The 25,190-nt window shown below is 41.6% G+C and overlaps 1 protein-coding gene across 7 annotated transcripts in view; it reads left to right on the forward strand.

Annotated features, from left to right (window-relative positions):
- iqsec2b (IQ motif and Sec7 domain ArfGEF 2b) overlaps positions 1 to 25,190 on the forward strand; it is a 43,725-nt gene continuing 18,535 nt past the window's right edge. For 5 of the 7 annotated variants that reach the window (XM_072449019.1, XM_072449023.1, XM_072449020.1 and 2 more), the window contains exon 1: positions 2 to 1,509. In XM_072449019.1, coding sequence (XP_072305120.1) covers positions 1,091 to 1,509 — 419 coding nt within the window. In that variant the 5' untranslated portion in view covers positions 2 to 1,090. Of the gene's footprint in view, positions 1,510 to 25,190 lie in introns of all 7 variants that reach the window. The other 2 variants (XM_072449028.1, XM_072449021.1) reach the window with 2 other exon arrangements.

Raw genomic sequence — 25,190 nt, forward strand, 5'->3', positions numbered from 1 at the left:
GAAAGAAGCGCACGGCACGCGCCTGTCATCTCCTCACGCGCTCGTCAAAACACCACTCTTTTAGTGCGCCACCGCTAAAGGAGCCGCGCTGCTGCACTTTTGGACGGAATACTGCGCAGAAACATCTCAACTTTATAAATCATCGTTTGAGGAAAAAGCGGGAACATCGACAAACCTTCAAGTGCAGTTAAGATTCCGTAGATATTGAAGTTTCACTCGCTCTCAGAATACCACTGATGGATGTGTTTCGTGACCGGGATCTGGACCGTCTTCTCGGATGAACACTGCAGAGTCTCCCGCGTGCCGGGACACCGCTCCACTCGCTGCTTTAGGATGTAGTTTCCCCGGAGCTCAGGGAAGAATTTAACCCTCAATGATGAACTTCACAAGTGACTTTGGTTTATGCTTCGTGCGCTAAAGGCACAGAAAACCATGGGTTGAAAGCAACGATGATAGACTGCGGGGATGTTCAACGTGGGAGGGAGAAGAATTTCTGTGTTATGCAATGATTGACACAGACTGATTATTAGAGGTACATCTGCTGGAGCCGCACCTTCATCACCCCTTCCCCTTTCCCCCATGTGGTACAGAAAGTTATTTGTTCAAAGCAGCGGCAAACACCTGAAATGGCACAGGTCAGAGGGGATTTATTAATGAAATGTTTTATGTGACAAGCTCCTTCCCTTTCAAGTTTCACCATCAAATGCCATGTACTTAAATGAATCCAGTGTAAGACTCCTTCACTTCCCTTGGTAAGTGTTACAGACTCAAAAATGACTTCAGGTGATCTGAGCCTCTCTTCTTTCTTCTGTTTGAGATCAAGACTCTCTCCTTCACTTTGATGGCCACAAACACAAGACAATGCACTTTTTCCTCCTGTGATTTTGGATGATGTAGATTCGTATGGTGTAAATGTTTTAGTCACTGTGGCTTGTTCATAAAGACCTGAGGCATAAAGTAAACTTTTTTCAGAGGGTGCTTTGGTCCCTCCCTCCCCCCACTCTTCAGGGCTGGTGGGGGGGGTGGATCTTAGCCCCACGGGGTCCTCACCGTGGCGGCGCCCGGCCCCAGAGGGATAAGGGCTGCCATCATGGAGACCAGCCCTAAATGCCCCAACCGTGCCGTGGAGTACCTGCTGGAGCTCAACAACATCATCGAGAGCCAGGCCAAGCTCCTGGAGACGCAGCGGCGCCGCATAGAAGAGCTGGAAGGCCAGCTGGACCGGGTCAGCCAGGAGAACCAGGACCTGAGGCAGGAGAGAGGCCCCCGGACCACAGTGCCTGACCCCCCAGAGCACAACCACAACAGTCAGCCGCTGCCCCTCTCCATCCACGGCTCGGCAAACACCTCCACTTCTCAGGCCTCAGCCGGAGCTCCAGGGGCCAGGGAGCGCAGGACCCTGAGCAGGCTGACCAGGGGCCTGTCCTGTAGCTCCAATCCCGCTGACCGCGACCGCCTGGAGCGCACTGACAGCACAGACACCAACTCCAGCACCACCATACGCAGGAAGTAAGTCTTTTACAGCTCACACTCAGTACATACTGGGCTCAGCTCTATGATAGCAGCCAAAACACTACATGACACAATGATGTGGTCAGATAGACACATAAGAGGGTTTGAGTTGAGAAACTAGAACCTCAATTATCTAGTGAAAACATCTGTCATCATGTTGAATGACATGATGACAGGTGAGATGAGGCTGCGGCCTGCAGTCACCACAGTAATTCCGGCTGAAATAGCTCCAAAGCCCAGACGAGGAATATGAATGCACTGTGAGAGAATAGGTTGGATTTTTCATGTGATTTTGACAGCGTACAGGTGGAAGTAATGCTCGGATCATTATGAAGTGATCAGTGCGTAGGAGTGTAGTAGTGCAGCAGATCTAAGCTGGAAGTAGAGCCCTTTTTTTTATGATTTCACAGTTTCTTTAATTTCTTTAAAACACATTTTTTTTGTCCAAGACCTTTTCTTTCTCAAGGCTGACCTGAAATAAGAGGCTGCAAACACAGCTTTGGCACACAGCATGTGCATCTGTCCCTGACATCAGAACACACACGCAAATTCAAGCTCTCTCCAATAGAGTTGGCTTTTGTTCTGCAAGCATTAAGCTCTGTGAGTAGGCAGCAACTCAAGTGAATTCAGTACACAGGGAATATGACACATGAGAACACAAACCACCAGGCCTTGTGCAAAAACATCTTCCTCAAACAGTCCCTTCAGCAGTTATCAGAACCCTGCTCAGTGTGAAGACTATTTACCTTCCCAAATCCCTCGTCAATGATCTTCTCAACTTGACCGAATCCCCTATCGATTAGAGCTGTCACTTCCTCAGCTGTCTGCCTCTGTGCCCCCTCCCCTCTCCCCCAAGGATGCCTTAGTCATTAGTCTCAAGCACATATTAGTTATTTATGTGGGTGCTAAACACACACAAATGTAGATCTTGCTGATCCTCGCTTGCTAATGGCCTGTAGCTGCAGCTGACTTTAGGTCCAGGCTCAGACAAGCGCATAATAAAAAGTGTCACATGTAATCAGGAGTCCTTTAACTGCCAGTCATTCTGTTGATGTCTCGCTGTGACCCCGATAAACCTCTAATTGATTATTAGCTTGGGTCAGTGACTTTCACTTTGATGGAGGACTTTGATGTTTATTGAAATTCATAAAATTAGCTTAGCCTTTGCAGACGGAGGGGTGATGTGGGAATGGGACATGAAAATAAAAAAAACAGGGGGTGATAGTGACGGCGACCTTACTCAGCGTGCCACAGTCGAATTGAGAAAAGGTGGAACATACACACACTGCGTGCCCATCTGTCACAGGGCGGTGTGCACAGAGAGGGAAGCCTGAGCACACATGACTCTGCTGCTGTCGTTTGTGCTTCCTCATGTCTGCCCGAAACTGCAGTTTACTTCAGGGCACTGCAAAAATAGCTGGAATTCAGCCGAAGTTTTTTTAAATGTTGGTTAGTTGGTCTTGATTTTGAAAAATAAATATAACATATCTGGGAAAGGATTTGTCTGTTGATGCTGGAAGTAAGTCAGACCTGTTCCCAGTACATGCTGGACTCCGGCAGAGCTGCCCTTTGTTGTCCTGGGATCCAGAAAACACATTTCTTCAAACTCGAAGCGTGCCGTGCAATCAGATTTGTATATTTCTGTGCCGCATGTGGAACGAGTTAGCTCATTGGACATCTATCATTTAGAAAAACAAAAACAATTCTCTAACCTCAAATCAATAGTTTTGGGCTTTGCTTGTTGATTCTGCAAAAATCAGCAATGTGTTTTAGTCCCTTTTGATATTTTGAGCCTTTTTTCCCCAACAAGCAGCCATATTTGTTTTGATATGGACGAATGATCCAAAACATCTCAAATATTTTCAGAACATTCAGAACAGTGCGTCGCTTGTTGACTCAGCAGAAGTCGGCAACGTTTCTCAGTCTGTTATTTTATTTTTTTCCTGTATTAAAGTCGCCATGTTTGTTTAGACACAAACGGACAATGCGTTTGTAATTGGTTAATCCCCATGTCAATCACTCCCTTTGGAAATTGGAGCGACTGGGTTGGATCCCAGACCCTTATGGTTTTGTAAAGTAGTCTGTCAAAACGTGTTGGGACTGGCTGGTCAGGCAAAAAGCGCAAGACAATGTCTGTTGTTGAGTTGGAACTACACTTAGGTAAATTCAAGAGCAGTCAAAATAATCCCCTATACTCCACAGACAGGTACTTTTAATTGAAACAAGAAAATGGTCAGAACTACTGAAATCAAGATAATGAATTGAATTCAAGTATTTTTACTCATAGAGTTTTTGCTGTTTTGTTTTGGATCTGCATCTATAACTCTGTCTGTTGTTCATCATCTCCGAGCGGGCGCTTTTAACATCAGCCCCACATTTTTGCCTGATTCTAATCCTCCTGAACGTCGTTGTAAGGGGGAACCATGTGAGCAGCAAGCCTGGGGCCAAATGTTTCCCATAATGTCGTGCATGTCCACAGCACCCTGTGTTGGATGTGTTTTGGTGTTATTTCAAGAAAGGTCGCGCTAGTGCACTTTATTAATATTAACATCTTCTGGCTGGGCCCTTATGACGGGAAACTTATTATATAACAACTATATTCATGAGCTTTTAACCATGTTATTTGTTCCCCCATCATTATCCTACTCATAGTTGTATTTCGATTGATTCATTTATGTCTGACTTATCCTGATTTGTCCTGCATTTGTGGCTTGAGTGCTCGGCAAATTTCTATTTTCACCTAGCTTTTTATTGGCATTTTTAATTAGCTCGAAAACTCTGGGTATTACATAACATATCTGTCCCATAGTAAAAGCTTTGTTAGCACCAAAATATTTAGAACTGACTAGTTTTTCAATGCACTTTCAACCACTTTACATGATCTTTTGACCTCAAATGGGTTCAACATGGGCTCATTTTTTAATTTTTGTGCACAAATGGTAGATGAAAAACCTAGTGATTCATTCATTGTTTTCTACCACTTGTTCCCGTTCGGGGTCGAGGGTGACTGGAGCCTGTCCCAGTGACTTTGGGCCTTAGACGGGGTACACCCTGGACAGGGGCCAGCTCAACGTAATATTATTTTAAAAATGCTGATGATCTGGTATATCCAGGAGTAGCACATAATTAAAAGCTCATTTAGTCACTTAAGCATCTTGTCTTCTATAATGTTGTCCTGTAATGCACATGTCCTGCATGTGAACTTTGTAACCCACACAGAAGGTGGGACATGCTAACTGCATGAAAGATTAATTATTTTGACCACAGTATAATTACCACCAGCCCTGCAGTGGTAATTGTTACTTGCCTCTGGGAGCATGTGCATGTGTCAGAATTCACCTGTGATGTCCGTTATTAGACAGCTCCAGTCGCCCGCGTCCTGTCGGGATGATATGACACCCTTCACTGCTGGGGGGACCTTTCTGCTCATATATTAGTGTTCACAGGAGGACCAATACAACAACTATAAGTAAGTAAGTAAGTACATTTTATTTATATAGCACCTTTCACAGACAGAGGTCACAAAGTGCTTCACAAAACACAGAATAAAACAATAAAAACACAAAAAACTTACAGTGAACAATACATATACAACAATATACAGTAAAATCAGTCCGTAAAACAAGTGCATTTAAAAGGCTTGACTAAATAAAAAGGTTTTAAGCTGACCCTTAAAAGCAGTAACTGAGTCCAGTGACCGTAGGGAGAACGGAAGATCGTTCCAGAGTCTGGGGGCAACAGCCTGGAAGGATCGGTCTCCTCTGGTCCGAAAACGGGTGCGAGGAACCAACAACAGTTTCTGATCCAAGGACCTTAGTGAGCGAGAGGGAGCGTACGGTTTAATCAGATCGCTGATGTACGATGGGACCTGACCATTTAAAGCTCTAAAAGTTAAAACAAGAATTTTAAACTGTATCCGGTAGGAGACCGGCAGCCAGTGAAGGGCTTTAAGAATGGGTGAAATGTGGGCCCTTCTATTTGTGCGGGTCAAGATCCTCGTTGCAGAGTTCTGGACCAGCTGCAGACGAGAGAGTTCCTTCTTGTTAAGACAGGAAAACAAGCTGTTACAATAGTCTAAACGTGAAGACACAAATGCATGAATTATAACTTCCAGGTCATTTTGAGACACCATTTTCCTGAGCTTAGAGATTTTCCTCAACTGAAAGAAACAGTTCCTCGTCAACAGCTTGGAGTGGTGCTCTAAAGACATGTCTTTGTCAAAGACAACACCCAAGTTTCTAAGACTTGGTTTAGCAGTCTGGCCTAAAACACCCAAGCACTGGTTTATCCCTGGAATGGCATCATCAGGGGCAATAATCAGAGTTTCTGTTTTGTCAGCATTTAGCTGCAAGGAGTTTTGACTCAGCCATTGTTTTATTTGCACTAAACAACTGACCAATGATTTCAGCTTCTGGATCTCAGAAGGTTTAAAAGAGCAATATAGCTGAATATCGTCAGCGAACAGGTGATAGGACACATCACTAAACTCTTTAATGATCATTCCCAGGGGAATTATATAAAGCAGAAATAGGACGGGACCCAAGACGGAGACCTGAGGAACTCCACACAACAGATCAGCTGAGTCGGACATTATTTGGTTTGCAGCAACACTAAAGCTCCGACCAGATAAATATGAGGAAAACCAATGAAGAACTGACCCCGATAGTCCAATCAGGTCCCTCAGTCTGTTCAACAGGATATGATGGTCGACAGTGTCAAAGGCTGCAGACAGATCCAACAAAACTAGAACAGTGCATTTCCCAGAATCAGCAGACATCATAATGTCACTGGACACTTTCAACAATGCGGTCTCCGTAGAATGATGTTTGCGGAAACCAGATTGAAAAGAGTCGTGAATGTTTGACTGATCAAGGAAATCGGACAATTGTTCAGAGACCACCTTCTCTAGGATCTTGGACATGAACGGGAGCTTTGATATGGGTCTGAAACTTTTGAGGTCTGTCGGGTCCAAGTTTGTTTTTTTCAGTAAAGGCTCAACTATGGCATGTTTAAATGGACCAGGAAACACACCAGTAGAAAGAGAGAGATTTACCATTTTGGTAACCCAGGGGCCAATAACATCAAACACTTTGAGGAAGAGCCTGCAGGGAAGGGCATCTGATGTACAAGAGAAGGGTTTCATCTTGGTCACCAGAGCTGAGATGTCTTCTAGAGTGACAGGCTTAAAAGAAGACCAGTTTTGGGAAACAGGCTCCACAGAAACAGGTTTATCAGACAATGGGAGTGGGATTTGGTCTTTGATCATCTTGATCTTATCGATAAAGAACCTGAGGAATTCATTGCTGTCAGCTTTGCAGGAAACAGGAGTCACTACAGCTGAAGGACAAACAATAGAATTTATAGTGTCAAACAACACTTTGGGGTTTTTCTTGTTGGATGTTATTAGCTGACGGAAGTAATCAGATCTGGAACTTTCCATCATTTCATTGTAAGATGACACAAGATCTCTGAGGTGTAACCTATGGACCTCAAGACTGGAGGTTTTCCACAGACGCTCAGTTTTCCGACATAGTCTCTTTAGGTTTAGGATATCTTCATTTATCCAAGGACAAGCTTTTTTCTGTGATGACACAGTGGATTTTACAGGTGCCACCTGATCTAAAATGGATAAACATTGGCTGTTAAAGGAATTAATTAAACTGTCCACATCAAGACAATTCATAAACAAATGAGGATCAAATACAGCAGAAAATTGGACGGCTGTATTTGCAGTGATAATGCGCCTCTGAGACCTGATGTTTGAGGGCACAGGCTCAGGAGAAAAGTTCAATTCAAATAAAACACAGCTATGATCGCTCATATGGACATCCTCCACACAGAGGTTAGCAACACTCAGGCCAAGTGAAAACACCAGCTCTAAAGTGTGTCCCTTTTGGTGAGTGGGACCTGAAACATGCTGCTCAAAGTTAAATGTTTCAGTCAATGTTAAAAGATCCTTTGCAGGGCATGATGAGCCATCGACCCAAATGTTAAAATCCCCAAGAATTAAAACATTTTCCAGCTTTATAATAGAAGATAAATAGTCACTAAAGTCCTATCATTATCAACTATATTTTTAAACATGTTTTCACCGCCGTAAATTTCCACACAATGGAAGGACGTTTAAAAAAATAAAAGGTTTTGGTTTTGTTGCCCTTAAGCTACGTACAGACCGCAGCGGCCTAATCGCGCCCGACGCAGAATTTGAGCGCGTGTACATTTGAAAGGTTTACGCACTGGACGCGCGCTGTCGATGCCCCGGCCACTGTACACAGGCGCGCGTATGGTGCGCTTGAGCTCTCTGCGCATGTACATGCGCAGTGGAGTTGTTGACGGTGTGGCCTTTCATTGTGTAAAATGGCGGATATCGAGAGTGTTGTTTTCGCATTTTTGGTTTGTTTCTGTCTCTGTTTTCCACCGTGAATACATCGTACAGCTCCTTTCTCCCACAAACAGCCACAATCAATCGTTCGCCTGCCATTGTTGACGAGCAAGGAAAAAGTGGCGCTTCTTGGGGAATTCCACGGGGAATACTGGAAATGCGAGGAGCAATACGTTCGTATGTACGTCACTGGAGCGTCAGCTCTGATTGGCTGCTGGCGGCTGCTACGCTTCAGCGGCAGAGACCTCAACATATCTGAACGCGTCGCGTAAGCCGCTTTCGTCGCCTCGGCCAGCTCATACGCGCGCTCAAAGCGTTGTGAGCGTAAAAACACGCACCAATCGCGCCGCAAAAACTAAGAAATCGCGCCGCGGATAACGCACTACGAGCTCGACGCGCGTTTACCATAGACTTCGAATGTAAACTGGACGCTTCGGCCGCGACGGTGTGGAACTCGCTTTAGTCACTAAACCTATGATTAAAGCTGCAATAGAATTTTGACTCCATGTGCAGCTGAGTTAGTACATTGTAGGTAAGCAGTAATAAATAACAATTATTATAATTTATTTTATTAAGTGCCTTTCTGTGCACTCAAGATTGACAACAATTATAAAGATGCATTTAACAAACACAGTAACACACAGCATTAACATAAAAAGTAACATGATATAATTAATAATAATATATTATTATTATTAATATTATTGTTACTTGTTATGAGTATTTACCTTGAACCATCACAAGTTTTTGTTCTTACAAGTTTTTGTCGTTACCTGGGACAATGCACATTTATTAACCTTGTGCATTTGAAGAACAAAGTCACCTCAGTGTCATATGTCACAAACTTTCACTAGTATCACAGTGCATTTGAAAATGCAACAACACACGTAACGCTGATGCAGTGCATGTTTCAACACGGTGCATTAGAACAGTGGAAACATAATGGCCTAAGTATCACGCACAAGTGTTTTCATCAGGGCAGATCTGGGTTGTTATTAAGTCAAAATACGTCCTTCTTGACTTTAATTTCTGTGTCACAAGAGCTTGATGAATCCACTTTAGTCCTCTCTCCTCCATGTCCCATCATCCTTTGCGGCTCTCTTCCTCTCTGCCCTGAGTGCATCCTCTCAGGCTCTCGACTCTTCCGTTTTTCACTTGCTGTGGCAGATTGGGCTAATTTGTTTTGCGCATGTGATGTCATAACATTATGTTCTATGTTTTGACATGTGGATATGGTTAAGGAAATCTGTTTGATGTTTTTTATCATTCTCTATATGTAACTTGGTAACTCTGTTCTATGTAACTCCTGTTGCTTGTCTTCTTTGTATTTTCATCTATCTCCATGGAGACAAGCAGGCAAAGTTACAGGTTCGTTTTGTGACCCTGTTAAAGACACTTTGAGATTGGCAGGTGAAATGCTTTATTGTGGAACATTCCCACCTTTAACCGAGGAGAAATAATGTTTGGATAAAAGATTTTTGAATATTTCTGGCCTGCATGTTTTACTGGAAAGGAATAGTACGCTGTGTGAAATGGGGATTTAGAGCGTGGGGAGACATTCAACAAGTTGCTAGAGCAAAGAGTCAATCGCAAAATACTGAATGTAGCATGTGTGCTGCGACTAAACCCAAACATGTTGTATATAGCCTCAATAAGTGTGATGAAATTCAATCAAACAGGATTCATTTGGATTAGTGCCTCAGCCGTATATCCACATTACCCCCTCATCAAATTCTCCAGTGTGACCCTTTTATGTTGGGGCTCGTTTGGTTGATTTTGCTCCACATGTATCTGAACCCCACCCGCCCTCACAGCCGCTCTCACATACCCACGGACACACTCATCCTCTCCCCCTCACGGCTTCTGTTTCCACTGCTGCAGATATGACTCAGAGAAGCAGCAGAAATTACTTGTGCTATTCTCTTCCTCGCCACTTGTTTGCTCTTTGCGCTTAGAGCTTATATTGCTTTTCATTAAAAACTTAAGTTGGTTCTGTGTAACTCATAAATCAACTTATATTTGTTATTAAATATGGTAGTATTGTTTTAGGGCATGCAACTGAAACGCCGTATTTGTTGCTCGTGTGCAAATAAATGTAGAACCACTGCACTTTGAGCACGTAAACCTCCACCAAGGCACTGAAATATTCTTGCAATGGGATACAAAATATAATCCAGAGACCTGGAATAAACTCAAAACTCATGTACTTTGGGTGTGTATGTTCCATTGAACTACATCAACCCCAATTGTTCAGTCAAAACACTCAAAACTCAAATGAAAACTTTTTCCCTGTTTTAAGATATATCCTCGCAGATGTGTATTTCAAAGACATCTAATTAAATAAGAGTAATAATTTTCAAACATCGTGACATAGTAGCATTACCACAGAGAAGTAAACCCATTGTTCTGTTGATAGAATACAGCAGGTGACCCCTTTATTCTTCTCCATGTCTTCAAAGTCTGTGTTTACTGTAGTTGTTGAACAGTTTGTAGTTTAAACTGAATGGTTGTTATTGAACACAGTAAACTTTTAAATCAATCTAAAACGGTAGACGTAAAACACTGATTTGAAGGTGCGCTGTGGGAGGGCACGTCACCCGCTTGTCTCCATGGAAAAATGATTGATTCACCTTGAATATTCCACAGTATGACATTAATCTATATCTATCTCCATGAAGACAAACTCCCCCAGGCCAAGTTACAGGCCAGATGTGTGGTGAGATGACGCTGATCACAGTATAAAATACATGTACACACAGAATACATGTATTTGCTGTGGAATATTCCCGACAAAGCAATAACAATTCCATAGAGACAGGCAGGTGGTGGCAATTTGTACAGTGTATTTATTTTGGCATTATGTCTGAACTTACATAAACTATGCCACTTATAATTCAACAACAACTTTCCTTGACTTGTGGGCGTTTAGAGTTATCCCTTTAAGAAAGACTTTACAATGGTTAAAATGCAGAAAACCTCCAAGTGCTAATTGCTTTGAGTAACTGGGTGTAAATTTAAATAATGGGCATGTTGGTGGGTGGAAAGTGAATTTCTTCTGAGCTCCACTCCTGTTTACGAGTGGCGGAGCGCGTTATTCATCACATGTCGCTGAGCACTCCCGACACACCACACAGAAATGACACATTTTGTATTATTAGTGAAGAGGAATCAATAATAGTCTCTAGAAGAGTGCGACATATGACGGCGTCTATGTGCAGATGGGCCTATTTACCACGATGGGATGCTGGGTTGTAGTTTCCTCGGTAAATCATGCAAAATCATTCTTCTGTTGAGATAATCAGTGTTAATCAGTAATCTTGTGCTATAAGCCGACACTCTTAATCAAGAAGGCAAAGGTGTTCTTCCATTAAGGTTGTCAACTTGTCAGGGATTATTTTTCCAATTTGAAAACGATTCTTCATATCGGAAATTGAGTTGTTTTAAGGTACAATGCTGAGTGAATACCTCTAGAAAGGCAATATTTATCGGAATTATTTGTATTACTGTATTGATAAAGAGTACAAAGTAGTAATTCATCTTTGTGCCATTTTGATTCAATAATGCCACAGTTTTTGTGGGAAATGTCTTTTGTCTTGTTCAGTACTCAATTATTCTGTTTAATTATTGCTGCCCATTTTAAGTTAATAAAAAGATGACGACAATTATCTTTTTTTTCTTATTTATCTTTTGTCATTTCATATACTTCATGTTTAGTTTATTGCACTAAAACAGATTTCATATTTGAAAACATTTGTATTCAAAGAGTACATTACACGCATTAACTATAATCTGTTTTTGCCCATGAAGGTTTAGAAGGGTCCCCCACCTGCTTGTTATCGCTTTGCTTGGGATGCTCCACAGTACGGCATTATTTACCTTTTAATTTATTCTGTTTTTGGTGTTTCTGTGACTAAAACAATCTTGTCACCAGTTTTGTCACAATGAACAATTTGTTCTTAGTGTCAGTAATGCATTATTGAGCATTCATTATTATTATTAAGCATTTCAAGCAAAACAATAACTCCACGGAGACAAGCAGGTGGCCAACCCCACCCAGAAAAGTTACACGGAGTATCTTTAACCAGTTCCACCATATGAATCCTGTGTCAAATATTGGGCATTATGTCATAACACTGTTTTGGTCTCAAAGGGTTAATGAGATCAGTGGTGCTATAACGTTTTACAGAGGAACAGTGAGAGAACCGGCCTTGGTGGGTGCAGGAGAGAAAGAGAAAGATCTACTGTTGTTGCTGTGGAAACCGAAGGGCTGAAGCACAAGTCAGATACTATATTTTCATTTCAGCCTCCTCATACAGCCGCTGTCCCCGAGGGTGTGCGGTCGGCTCGGTCACTCCGCAAACATCTCTCACTTCTTCAGCTTTTGCCTCGCACTTCCTTGCCTTTTTGAATAGCAGCTGTGTAAAGATGGTGGTAAATAAGTGCTTTGTTACCATGCGAAGTCCGTGTATCAAAAGGCTCACTCACGACCCTCCCACTTTCAAGCAGCGCTGCACGCCGTAATCGACAAAGGCGCGTCTGCAGCGAGTTGTTTAAACGGCCACTATGACTCTGTTCATTGTCTTTGCCATTTAAATGCAGATAAGTGGCACTTCTGAGGTGGGATGTTTGTCAAATACGTTGCGCGGAGCAGAATAGGGAGACTGGTTACCGTGGGAACGCTGTGAGTGAAGAACTCTGTGGGCGAGAGACAGAGCAGCGCGGAGAGATAGAGCGAGGGTGGGAGGAGAGGAGCCGGAGCGGGGTGAAAGACTGAGCCAGGGCTGGTGACGCTCGATGGGGTCGCACTGAAGACGGGAACGGAGCGAAATCCTCAGAAAACCACTGCAATACTTTATACTATAGGTGATTTACTTTATTGAAATGCAGTTTTAGTTCACTGTAGAAGTCAAGGAGTAATCGCAATCGAATCAAAATCGCTATTTGGATTGTCTCGAGTAGTAAATCAGTTTAGGCGTCTACAAATGATGATTGATTCAGATTCCCGTCTTCTCTCAAATGTTAACGTGTGCATTGTGAATTTAATCGCTTTAAAACATAAATGTCAGAGCTAATTGTGATTGTAATGCTCGTTAATAAGATTGCAATTAGAAATGTTTCCAAAGTCTAGTTCACAGAGCACATTTTAAACACATCCAGGTGCATTTGAGTAAAGACTGAAATATAAACTGCTAAACCAGAATCACTCGCATTACAGAATAAATGTTTGGACAAAGGGTTTGCAGGGTTAGCAGGTTTCTTACAAGACTCCACACAGTTTAGCGTTTTGCAGATGGCATTACTATATAAAGAATTGCAGTCTTTTGCAGATTTGCTTAATCCAACCATCTAAATTGCTATTTCAATTTGATTCCAACCATTTCTGTCGTTTTTACTGCAAAACTTCTGTAAATTAATGCTTGCGCTCAAATTTCAAGTTTCTCACTGGGCATTCCTCCAGTTTTCATCACACACGCGGCTCAAATGCATTGTAATTGTTTGAACTGAAGAGATCCAACCCAGCTACGCCCCCCTCACATCTGCAGCGCGCAGGGTACAGCAGGTGCCCGGGTGCGTAGTCAGAGGAGTCGTAACTGTAACTGTGCCCCTCCTTGTGCGTTCGCCTGGCACTCAACACCAAACGCCCACACAGGCAGTCCGCACTGTTGCCAAGCAGCAGGAGATCCGAGCCGCACTGCTAACCAAAAGATGGCTTGCGTTGGAAATAGACAAGGAGGGCTACAACTAACACAACTTTAGGCTCCACTGATGTGTCCCACTCTGTCAAACACATTAGTCACAAGCTGTTTGGGTCACACGCTCAGAGTAGAGGAGGAGAATTATGAGAAAAATGCAAATATCAGTATTTTTTGTACGCTCCAGAGAATGATATTCGCTTTATATGTTTGCAGTCCATCAGAAACGTGCAAAAACGTGCCTTTTAAATGTGTTGGCTTAGGTTAAATTATGCTCAAAAAGTGAATTGCTTGTAAATTTAACACAAAAGCACAAAAATATCACTTTTTATCACCCCTTTTTGCAGCCATTTTTGCTATTGATCTTGCAGACAATATATAGCACACCTCAAAATCTGTGTTGGTACAAGCACTTGAAAGGAAACGACTTGTCCAAAAGAATGTAACTCGTGGAATGCCTTCTGTCGTGGCCACCTGCACAAAGCCCCCCCACTCTCTCCTCCTGTAGATAGACCCACTCACCCACTCCCCATGTTGTTGCCCGGGTTCGATAAACTCTGACTCCACATCCTGTTTCCATTTGAATCTGTCCCGCTCCTCCTCCTTTCTCGTGATTGTTTTCACCCTTGGCCTCCTCCGTATCCAACCTCACCCACTCTTATGTTGTTCTCTCCACCCACTCCTCTCCTGCCTTTTCTTTCGAAGATTCGAAGTCACAAAAGTGAGCGGTCGCAAACGGGGATGTCGCGATATCGAATTTGAGTGATTTGCGAGATTGTGATTCTTGCGATGATAATTGACCAAACAACAGTGAAATCTTTCATTTTTTTCATTTTTGTCATCTGACATGTTTCTGTTCTTCAAGTTTGAGAGCAGGTTTACGGAATTTAACTTTCTGAAAGACAAAATAAAGTAAAATGCGATAAAAACGCAGAGACAATAATAAGTTATTTACATTTAGGTCAATTTTTTGCGCTGTAAATTTAACAAAAAATACTTAATTTTGCTTCTAAAATTGTCACGATTATTATTTGGTTCTTACGATTATATTGTGACCTGAATAATCATGATTTTCGATTAATCAAATAATCTTGACATTCCTAGTCGCAAAAAGTAATGGCTGCAATTTTTTTGGCGACATAATATCCTTTGAAAACATTGAATCAGTTTCTGTGAACTAACGTTGCTTATAATGCACTAAAAGCTCAAAATCACATTGATATGTAGTACAACAATATTAGCACACACATGAAACGTTTCAGACTCTTACAAGCCCTGTTTCAGTTGTTAGAGGATTTATTTGAGTTTTTTCATGTTTGGCCCTTGCTAATAATTACAAATGTTAATAATTGATTGACATTTTATCCATTACTTGATGCAACAAAGCCAAATTTGCGTTTGATTTTATTGACCTTTATCCAACCATGAAAGTCCAACTGAGATTTAGCATCTCATTCATCATCATTTTTGTAACGCAGCTGTGGTTTTGTATGACGTATTTGTTGTTGCATAAAGGTCAACTCCACTGCTTTTCTGCTATTTGAGCAGTTTATGCAGATTTGCTGTTGAAGTTTACATTTGTTTACATGAGTTTATATGTTCTTAAATGTTGGTGAATCTTGTTTAGCACTTCATTATTCAGTCTTCTTGAAATGTTAATGTTCTGTTTAAAATGTACTACGAACAGAAGCTTAAAAATGCCAAGACTAATCACAATTGCAATGCTTGACAGGAAAAAGAGCTATTGGATTATTCTGCTGCCCTTCTGCAAATAGCTAATTGTATTCGTCGTGTATTCCTCTTTATAGAAGAAGAGATCCATCCTTGTCAGAAAAATAGCTAATTGTTCAGCTCTCACTTTCAGCCTTGATGTCCTTTGGCCGGTTGTATCTTACAGTACATGCTAATGACAGTACTATCAATGCAGTACTGGTAGTATAGTGTGGGTATGTGTGTACGGAGAGGAGTGGAGACTGGAGCTTGCAGTGTGTTTATGTGCTCTGGGGATTTTGGCATAAACTACTCCTGACGCAGGAATCAGTGCAGAGAAAAGGCTGTCAGCGCAGGCCACGCTAGAGACACTGGTTAACAAGACTAAAATACAAATGTTGTCAGTGCTAGACCACGCTGTGAACAAGCTCAGACTTACATAACATCCCCTCTGTAAATCTGAAGAGTAAGGATTAGTTTCTGCTAAATGTTGACATATTTTGCAAGAGCTTTTAACCAATGTTTAATTGTTTCTCCTTCTCAAAGTTGTATTTTGCATGATTCAGGCATACTGGAGTCATCTTTATTTTCCTGCAGTCTAGACGCTCTGCTCTGATCCCCCCTTAATCAGTGTTATAGGTGGGATTCAGCAGCATATTTTAATTTTTTTGTTTTGTTTTGGGTTTTTTAGGATTTTTTAGATATTTGGATAGGATTAGGATATTTGACAGGGCATTGCAGCATGACATGGGAATGAGACTGGGGAATGACATGCAGGACATTGTCATAACGCTTTGGCCTGCCCCACATAGCAGGCATATGTGCTGTCCACTCAGCCACAAGCGGCACAGCCCAGTGTTTTTCTTTTTTGAGAGGCAGCGAGTTCTTTGTTGAAAAGATGCTGTGGCACACCAGCCACTAAAAATGATCATAGTCATGAATCATGATCAAAGGACTTTAATTAGAAACCCGTCAGTGTGTCAGTGTTTGGCTTCTAAGATCTTCTAGTTTCAGAGCACTTCAAAATAGCAAATGATTCATTTTAAAAACCTGTGTGAATTAGTTAACTCAATTTTTTTTTTTTTTAAAGCAGCTGCTCGCTGTATCCATCCATAAACAGGGCGGTCAACACATGGAGGTATAATCAGATCTGGAAGATGAATCAAAAGTCACATTTCGACTGGCCCTGGTCCCCCAAACGCATTGTGAGAATGTGTCTCCAGTTTAAGGGCTGGTCTTCTATGTCAGCAGCTGACGTCACCTAAACAAATGAAAATTGTTTAGGGGAGTAATAAATCTTATTTATTACTTTAGAACGCTGCTGCTCCGGTCCTGACTAGAACCAGGAAGTACCATCACATTAGTCCTGTTCTCAGGTCTCTGCACTGGCTCCTGTGGCTCAGAGAATGGACTTTAAAGCAGCTCTGCTTGTGTACAAGTCTCTCCATGGCCTAGCACCAAAGTACATCTCGGACATGTTAGTGCCATATGAACCACATCAGACTCTGAGGACCTCAGGGACCGGCCTCCTGCTGGTGCCAGAGTCAGGACTAAACATGGACCGGCCTCCTGCTGGTGCCAGAGTCAGGACTAAACATGGGCCGGCCTCCTGCTGGTGCTAGAGTCAGGACTAAACATGGACCGGCCTCCTGCTGGTGCCAGAGTCAGGACTAAACATGGACCGGCCTCCTGCTGGTGCTAGAGTCAGGACTAAACATGGGCCGGCCTCCTGCTGGTGCTAGAGTCAGGACTAAACATGGGCCGGCCTCCTGCTGGTCCCAGAGTCAGGACTAAACATGGACTGGCCTCCTGCTGGTGCTAGAGTCAGGACTAAACATGGGCCGGCCTCCTGCTGGTGCTAGAGTCAGGACTAAACATGGGCCGGCCTCCTGCTGGTGCCAGAGTCAGGACTAAACATGGGCCGGCCTCTTGCTGGTCCCAGAGTCAGGACTAAACATGGGCCGGCCTCCTGCAGGTCCCAGAGTCAGGACTAAACGTGGACCAGCCTCCCGCTGGTCCCAGAGTCAGGACTAAACATGGACCAGCCTCCTGCTGGTGCCAGAGTCAGGACTAAACATGGACCAGCCTCCTGCTGGTGCCAGAGTCAGGACTAAACATGGACCAGCCTCCTGCTGGTGCCAGAGTCAGGACTAAACATGGACCAGCCTCCTGCTGGTCCCAGAGTCAGGACTAAACATGGACCAGCCTCCTGCTGGTGCCAGAGTCAGGACTAAACATGGACCAGCCTCCTGCTGGTCCCAGAGTCAGAACTAAACATGGACCAGCCTCCTGCTGGTGCCAGAGTCAGGACTAAACATGGACCAGCCTCCTGCTGGTCCCAGAGTCAGGACTAAACATGGACCAGCCTCCTGCTGGTGCCAGAGTCAGGACTAAACATGGACCAGCCTCCTGCTGGTGCCAGAGTCAGGACTAAACATGGACCAGCCTCCTGCTGGTGCCAGAGTCAGGACTAAACATGGACCAGCCTCCTGCTGGTGCCAGAGTCAGGACTAAACATGGACCAGCCTCCTGCTGGTGCCAGAGTCAGGACTAAACATGGACCAGCCTCCTGCTGGTGCCAGAGTCAGGACTAAGAGTCAGGCTCTGCGACTGAAAGGATTCTATTTCTAAACTATTTTTGTGATTTTAATGCCTTTTTTTCCTGTTGTGTGAAGCACATTGAATTGCCTTGTGTACAAATTGTGCTCTACAAATAAACTTGCCTTATCTGCTTTTAATCATAAGGCCGGTCTCAGCAATTCAGAATAAGATGTTTTCTTCAAAAGAAGTTAGAACAGTCGCCATTGGAACAAAAAATATGCCCTCCAGTGTTAAAAAGTGGAACTTATTTAGAGGTTACAACAACAACAACAACAACAACAACAACAACAACAACATATGAGTGTTCCTTTGTTTTAATACCTCATTCATTCTCTGCATTCGACCCATTCGTCAAACAATTCTTCTGGCAGCCTGCCTGTCTCCACGGAGATGTTGTTGCTTTGCCTGGAATGTTATATCCATGCTCAAAAGCAAGAAAGTATGTTTCTCAAGCAATTAAAAAAAAACTGTGGTTGTATGAATGCAAGATGGATAATTATCTAGTGTACCATTAAAGTGTGTGAGATTATGTGTGCCGTTATAACCCTCTGACGGAAATGTATATCAAGGCTTATTAATGAGAATGTGTCTGAAGGGGAATAATGTCTAAATTCTGATGGAAAAATGTGACACGATTTTTCATTACACCATGTCAAAGTGCTCATTATTCACAAGGAAATGCAGACTGGGAGAAAATGTAGCAGCAGGAGGCAAACCACTATCTTGTGTTTTGTGACTGTCCTGATGCTCGGAGGTATTGGACTGTGATCAATAAAGTTTTACAGACAGTTTATGACATCACCATCCCACCTGATTCCAGAACTATGTACTTGGGCCTCAGTACTCCTGCCATGGACACAATAAACAGTTGAAAAAAGCACCGACAACCAAGGACTGGACTAACATCAAACAGGACAAACGAAGAGTTGAAAAAAGTCACATTCAGACTTAATTTGAAAATTGATCCATTTGTTGGCAAAATGTGCCTTAATTTCTATATTTTTGTTGGATGTCTACTGATTTTAATTTGTGTCTATTCTCTCTCTGGTCATGTTTTTCATGTTCTTTGAAATTTGAGAGAGAAAAAAAGACACAATATCTAACTGAAAAATCTCATCGTATCTCATCATTGGGAAGACCATGAGTGGAATTATTGTACTCTATTTTTTTTATGAAGCATTAAATAAAAGTAGAAATAAGTCATCTTCATCCATTTCCTTTTCAAAGGATCAGCATTTTTCGACCTCACAACTTCTCGGCTCCGTGTGTAAAGCTGTGCTGAAATGTATCTAATTACAAGCGTGCCGTACCACGTCAGTGCAATTGTTATAAATAGGCCTGAATAGGGAGCCCTGTTTCACACTATGGTAAAGCAGCTGCTGACAGCTCATTCTCTTTTAATTGGAACTTTTCATCATGTGCCCTCAGCAAACGTGCGCTCTTCCTATGATTATATCTTCAAACACTGTGATCTTAACTCTCCAGTCGTCCAGGAAATGCCTTATCGACAGGATTTTACAGTTAAACCCAATTACTCCAATTGCAACATGTTTTCTTGATTGTTCAGAGAGATTAATTTGGTCTTTTTTAAACTCTAAATACCGGTATGTTGATTCTTCTTGCAGACCAGCGCTTGTTTGTTGTCATACAATCCAGCAATCAGAATGTATTTGTATAACGCTTTTACAACATCCAGAAGGTTCACAAGGCTCATAGGGCAATAAAAACTGTAGAAAAACACAAATATATTTAAAAAAAAGGGCGTGGCTGGAGAGCGGCGGCGCGGTCAAATTGCCGCGCAGTTTCAGGGACCGCGGCATTTCCCTTTATTGCCTCATGGCTAACCCTAACCTTAACCCTAACCCTAACCTTAACCCTAACCTTAACCCGGCGCGGTCTAAAACTCCGCTAAAACGAGGTCAAATAGCGGCGCAGTTTCAGGAGCCGCGGCGGGCGGGCGGCACAAAAATAACAGTTTCGGCTGCGCACCGCGGCACTGCAGACACTCCCTTAAAAAAAATACTATAGCTGGATGTCAAAAACCTTTCTGAATAGATACATCTTAGAAAATGTTTTAAAGAAAGCATAACTCAACAAGTTTTGACTTGCAAAGCAGAACCAGATCAACACAGGTCTGCTAACTCAGACCACATGGATTGGCACAGATTAAAATAAACACCACTGCTGCATAAAAAGGCTATAGAAATCTGAAAACGTGCCCATATTAGACTTAAATAAAGGCGACGGGGCAAAACAGGCAGTCGAAACAGATCAAGTTATGAGAACAAACACTGATCAGATACAAGAATCTATTTGTAATTCTTTCTAATTGTTTATCTTATATATCTGCCTCTAGCTCTATTCTTTCTGTTTACTTAAGTAAATACCTTGTGTTATCTGTCCACTGCCCTAGACATTGCGTTCATTTCAGGATGAGTGAAAGATTATCATGACAAAGTTGATTTAAGGGGTCAGTAAAAGAAAAAAAAGCAGGACTTGCATTCACAACTTGATAGATATTTGGTTTAGTTCTGTTGTGCCTGTTATGGGTTGGATATTGTTGTCTTGTTGATGATTTAATGCAAAAAGTGTTTTTGTTATGCCTTTGGATAACAGGTTTTTTGTAGGCATATGGTAGACATGAGGGAATGAATGTCTCCAGCATTTGACCCATAATTCATTGACCCACATGGGCATCGCGATAACCTACTGTGCATGCTTAAAGGTGCACTATGTCACTTTTCTGGTGAAGGGTCCATGGAGATATTATTGCATTGTTTTGAATGTTCTAAAGTATACGGCATTCATTTACCTATCTCCATGGAGACGATATACCAGAAAATACCAATTCAGTAAATGCAAGTACAGGTGGAAGACGTTAATTAAAACTATTAAAAATGACAACAAAAAGAGCTGATTAAGATAAAACTAACTGAAACTTCAAAGTTATATTTCTTCACTTTTGTTGTAATTTATATTGTCCATTCAAGTTTCGTGTGATACTTGGACTTCAAGTCATTTACAGTCACAGTTTATCACATTCCAATTGAATATTGTTATTGAGATAATGCAAAAAAAACAACAACAACCAAAACCCCCCAGTAATTTCAGGGTTGTAAGATTAGAAGACGTACTGTTGATTGATTATATAAATTACGTTTTATACAGTTCACAATTTTTGCCTCTTCTCTCTTTATTTGTTTTATTTGATATTTTTCCAGCACTGCTTTTAGTAACTCCAGCACTTTGGTCCTTTTTTGGTCCAAGCCAAATGTAAACACGTGGGAAAATAAGTCCCTCAACATCATTTTCCTCATGTGTGCACAATCTTGAGGCAATATTATCTTGCAAGAGCTTGTGACACGAAATCTTTTCCCATCCTAAATGCAAGATAGAAAAGTTTAATGACATTCTGTGCGACATTCCAGGCGATGTAATGACATTTCTATGAACACACAAGCAGGTGACAAACCCCCCTCTAGAAAGAACTTGTGTCGTGTCTTCCGTCCCTTCATTATTAAGCCTGATCATGTTGGCCGGACACTAAAACCAGTGGGAAGGCCTGTGTTGCCGCCTCTCACAAATCTTTCACACTCTTTCTTATGTTATTTTCGTTTGGTGTGAGCGTTTCCTTGGTAAAAGTGACAGATACTTCATGTCCTTGACGCAGCTGGCCATTCACATGCTAATCCGCGCTGCTCACTGCTCAGCTCGCTCACATGGGGCTCATGGTACAGCTCAAATACTGCATAGGTATTAGGCCTTTTCAGAACACTGTGATCCCATATTATGCGTGATGTCTTACAGTATTATCTCTCAAAGTGCTCTGCATTTTCAAGCACCTTTTAACAACGTTTTACTACACTGTGATATTAGAGTTTTGCTGCACATTATCATTGCTGCTTAATACGTGTAATCTCGTGGGCGGCACTGTGGTTCAGGTGTTAAGACCGGGCTCGGGTTTGATTCCCTGACTCTATAACACCTCTTTGTGATGAGTTTGCATGTCACGCGAGTTTTAATTTGAAGACTTTTCAAATTCCACCAAATTATTACATGCAGCTCACCCCCAGCGTGATCCCATGGCAAAGTATCAATAAAAAAGCTGTATGGTTTTGTCACTTCTTCCACATTGGCTTCATAAATATGTCATTGTGAATGTGACTGGGAAGTGATTGTTTGGTAGTTGACGCTGGCCTCTGTACTGTCTTTCCCATGTAACTGAGAATAGGGAAGTGCAATGAGGAAAAATATGGTTATGTCTTGTTTATTCTCTCATTATAAATCAATCATTAACTAAATTATTTTTTTTTGCTTTTTGTTTCTAAAGTGACAGAAATACTCTTATATTATATTTTGCATATTTTGTTTTCCTTATGCACAACGAGGGCAAAGGAAATAAATGAAAACAATGCAACATAGCAGAACTGCTGCACATACGGCCCAACATGTACCATTTTGTCCAAAGTTTGTCCATCTAATAAATCAATGTCATTTAAAAAAAAATTCTAATGTCTATTACTAGGTCGGTCCTGTTTTTGATAGCTCTGTTTGTGTCATACATTTTTTAGTGATGGCCTTCTTCCCTGCAGTCTGGTGTCCAGTGGGATGTCAATGGCAAATATTTAGCATATTTTGAAAACAACAATTTATTATCTTGTTGGGGGTAAGAGGAATGAACTAAGGACATGTAAACTTATTTAACGTAATATACATCTAAAAAAAATATGTAATAATTATTTAGTTTAATTAAAAGCAAATAAAATGTATTTCAATATTGATTTATTTTAAAAAGCCTGAACATAGGATTGATGATGCCAATTCAAGATAACTATACCTCAATAAGATTCGGCACATTGCTCAGCGCAGTGTAATCTGTTATTAACATCACCTGTCAGTGGTCATAATGTTTTGGCCAATCGATGTGTGTGTGCTGCTCTCATTGCTGCTGTCTGAATTGCCATTCTGAAATAACTCTTCATTTTTGTCCTTCCTCTCCTTTTTTGTGTTTCACCTGTCTCTCACCTGTCTCTCACCTGTCTCTCACCTGTCTCTCTCTGTCCTGGATGTCCATGTCTTTATGTGTCGTCTTCTGTGTGCTTTGCTTGCTTCTTGTCAGTGTCCAGCCGCAGTCACTTTCGGGGCAGCCCCTCTCTGCCCCCTCCACACCCTCCTCATCCTCGGGCCGTGCCTCTGTGTTGCCCTCCAGTCAGACTGTGCACAGCTTTGCCAGTCTCCATCAGTACTGCTGCCCCTCTGACCACACCCACCTACAGGAGGACAGGTAAGGGCAGCGTAAGTGTAGAGCATTTGAGTAGACCCCCAGAAACACACCCAAAACTGTCCCTCGGTCATTCTGCCAGAACCCACCACACTTTTGCCTCAATAACCAGTCAAAAGTGAATAAATACTTGCATGATATTGGCTAATCCTCCAATTTGGTAATTTGTTTGGATACGTTCGCGCTGCAGGTCTTGGTGCTCAGTTTCTTTTAATATTTTCTCTTGGAGGCAGGATCACATTGCAAAAAAAAAAAAATCAAACCTAACTTTATTTCTGCTTTCAAGCTTCACCGTTGATGTCTAGCATGAATGCTGATGTTCAATTGTGTTTTATTCCTGTATTTTCCCGTGAAAATTGAGGCACCTGTAGCATTTCAGTGCAAAAGATCAGCTACAAATCAGATTTATTATGAAAGTGAAGAGAAAAAATATGATCTAGGTAAAAAAAAAAAGAGATCCTGGTTCAGATCTGGAGACGCTGCACAAATATCCTTAAAAAGTACAATAAAATATATCTCGCTTGACCACATACCAAAACAACCAGCTGAAAGTACTGCTACCAAAATTGTACATATATAACATTTAAAAATACACCTGAAAAATAAAAAAACATAATGTATAACCGGTTAAACTGTTTAATTTGAATTGAGTTGAATTAAACCGTAATCCACTGCATATTCTTTGACCTCTGGGCAATCAGAGCAGGCGATACAGTTATACCGTTAAATGTGTTTGTAAGTGTAGGAAAGAAGACTTCTATGACAATAATTTTAAATGTACAAGTGCAAAAAAATCTACTCCAGTAATGTTGGTATTTGTAATCGTGCTATCTCACAATAAAAGTACACCCACGTAGAAAACTAGCATTTACTGTCATAAACAACGTCTCCTGGCTCCAAAAGGCAGTTTTTGAGGTTGTTAACTTTCTGTAAGAGTGGTGTTTATCAACACAAAAATGAAATAAGTTTCTCAGGATGTGCATCTTTAATGTATGTCATTATTTCGTTTGTGGCATTTCCTGGCTGCCGCTCGCTGAGTGCTTGTTCATCTGTCTTTCAACACTTGCAGACGTGACAAATAGATGGAGTTAGGCACCTCACTCACACAGCGAGACGGAGCAGTCGTTCTCAATAAGCTGAGGGACTGAGAGGCACTGAGTCACAGGAACCTGCTGATTCTCACCCCTCCTCATCTGTACCCTCATCAGAGCATGACGCCTCAACATTGCCCCCTAATGGCATTGCCCTGATACGACATTCACGTGTACACTACTTTTCTACAGTAGAGGTGTGCGTTTTATTGTCAATGTCTACAAGATAATATCGGAATTTATGTTTTGAAGGTATGATGAATGTGAATATTTAGTTTATTGTTTAAGAAAAAAGTCAAGTAAATAAAGAGAACAGAAACTTGAGGGAAAATCGTCCAACAAAGGGTAAAATTGTGATATTTTTGCACTGATGTGTAGGGTTGTCAAATAACTCAATAGTGCTTAATATTTGGGATGTCACGATATCAAATGTTAGTGTTACGATAATTGTGAGAATCAGTTTTTGTCACTATGACCAAACGACTGTGAAATCAGTAATTTGCTTTTCTGGTTTTATTTAATCAAACTTTCTTAATGAAAAAGTAATGATATTGTAACATAAAAAAAATGACTTAATACGTAGTTTGACTTTTTGTATTGAACTGAAATTGCTCATTGTTGCTGCCTTCGATTCTCACAATTTTGTTGTTGTGAATAATATTGACATCTCTACCTGACACTAATCAATACTGAAATACTCTTTATCGACATTGAAAAAACTCACATAAATAGGACAAAGTTGGACCTTTACGGAATAGTTTTAGAATGGTCTTGATCTTTATCAGATCTAGAGACCACGTTGTGATATTCATTCATTTGATTTCATTATTATTATCATCTTCAGTACATTTTTTAAGAATATAAAGATAGCATTTAATTAAAAAATGTTTACGTTAACTTGTGTTATTGAAAAGGAGCAG

The sequence above is a fragment of the Eucyclogobius newberryi genome, unplaced genomic scaffold (genome assembly GCF_026437365.1).
Source record: "Eucyclogobius newberryi isolate DKJ021-1_F unplaced genomic scaffold, fEucNew1.0.hap1 SCAF_17, whole genome shotgun sequence".
Lineage (NCBI taxonomy): Eukaryota > Metazoa > Chordata > Actinopteri > Gobiiformes > Gobiidae > Eucyclogobius > Eucyclogobius newberryi.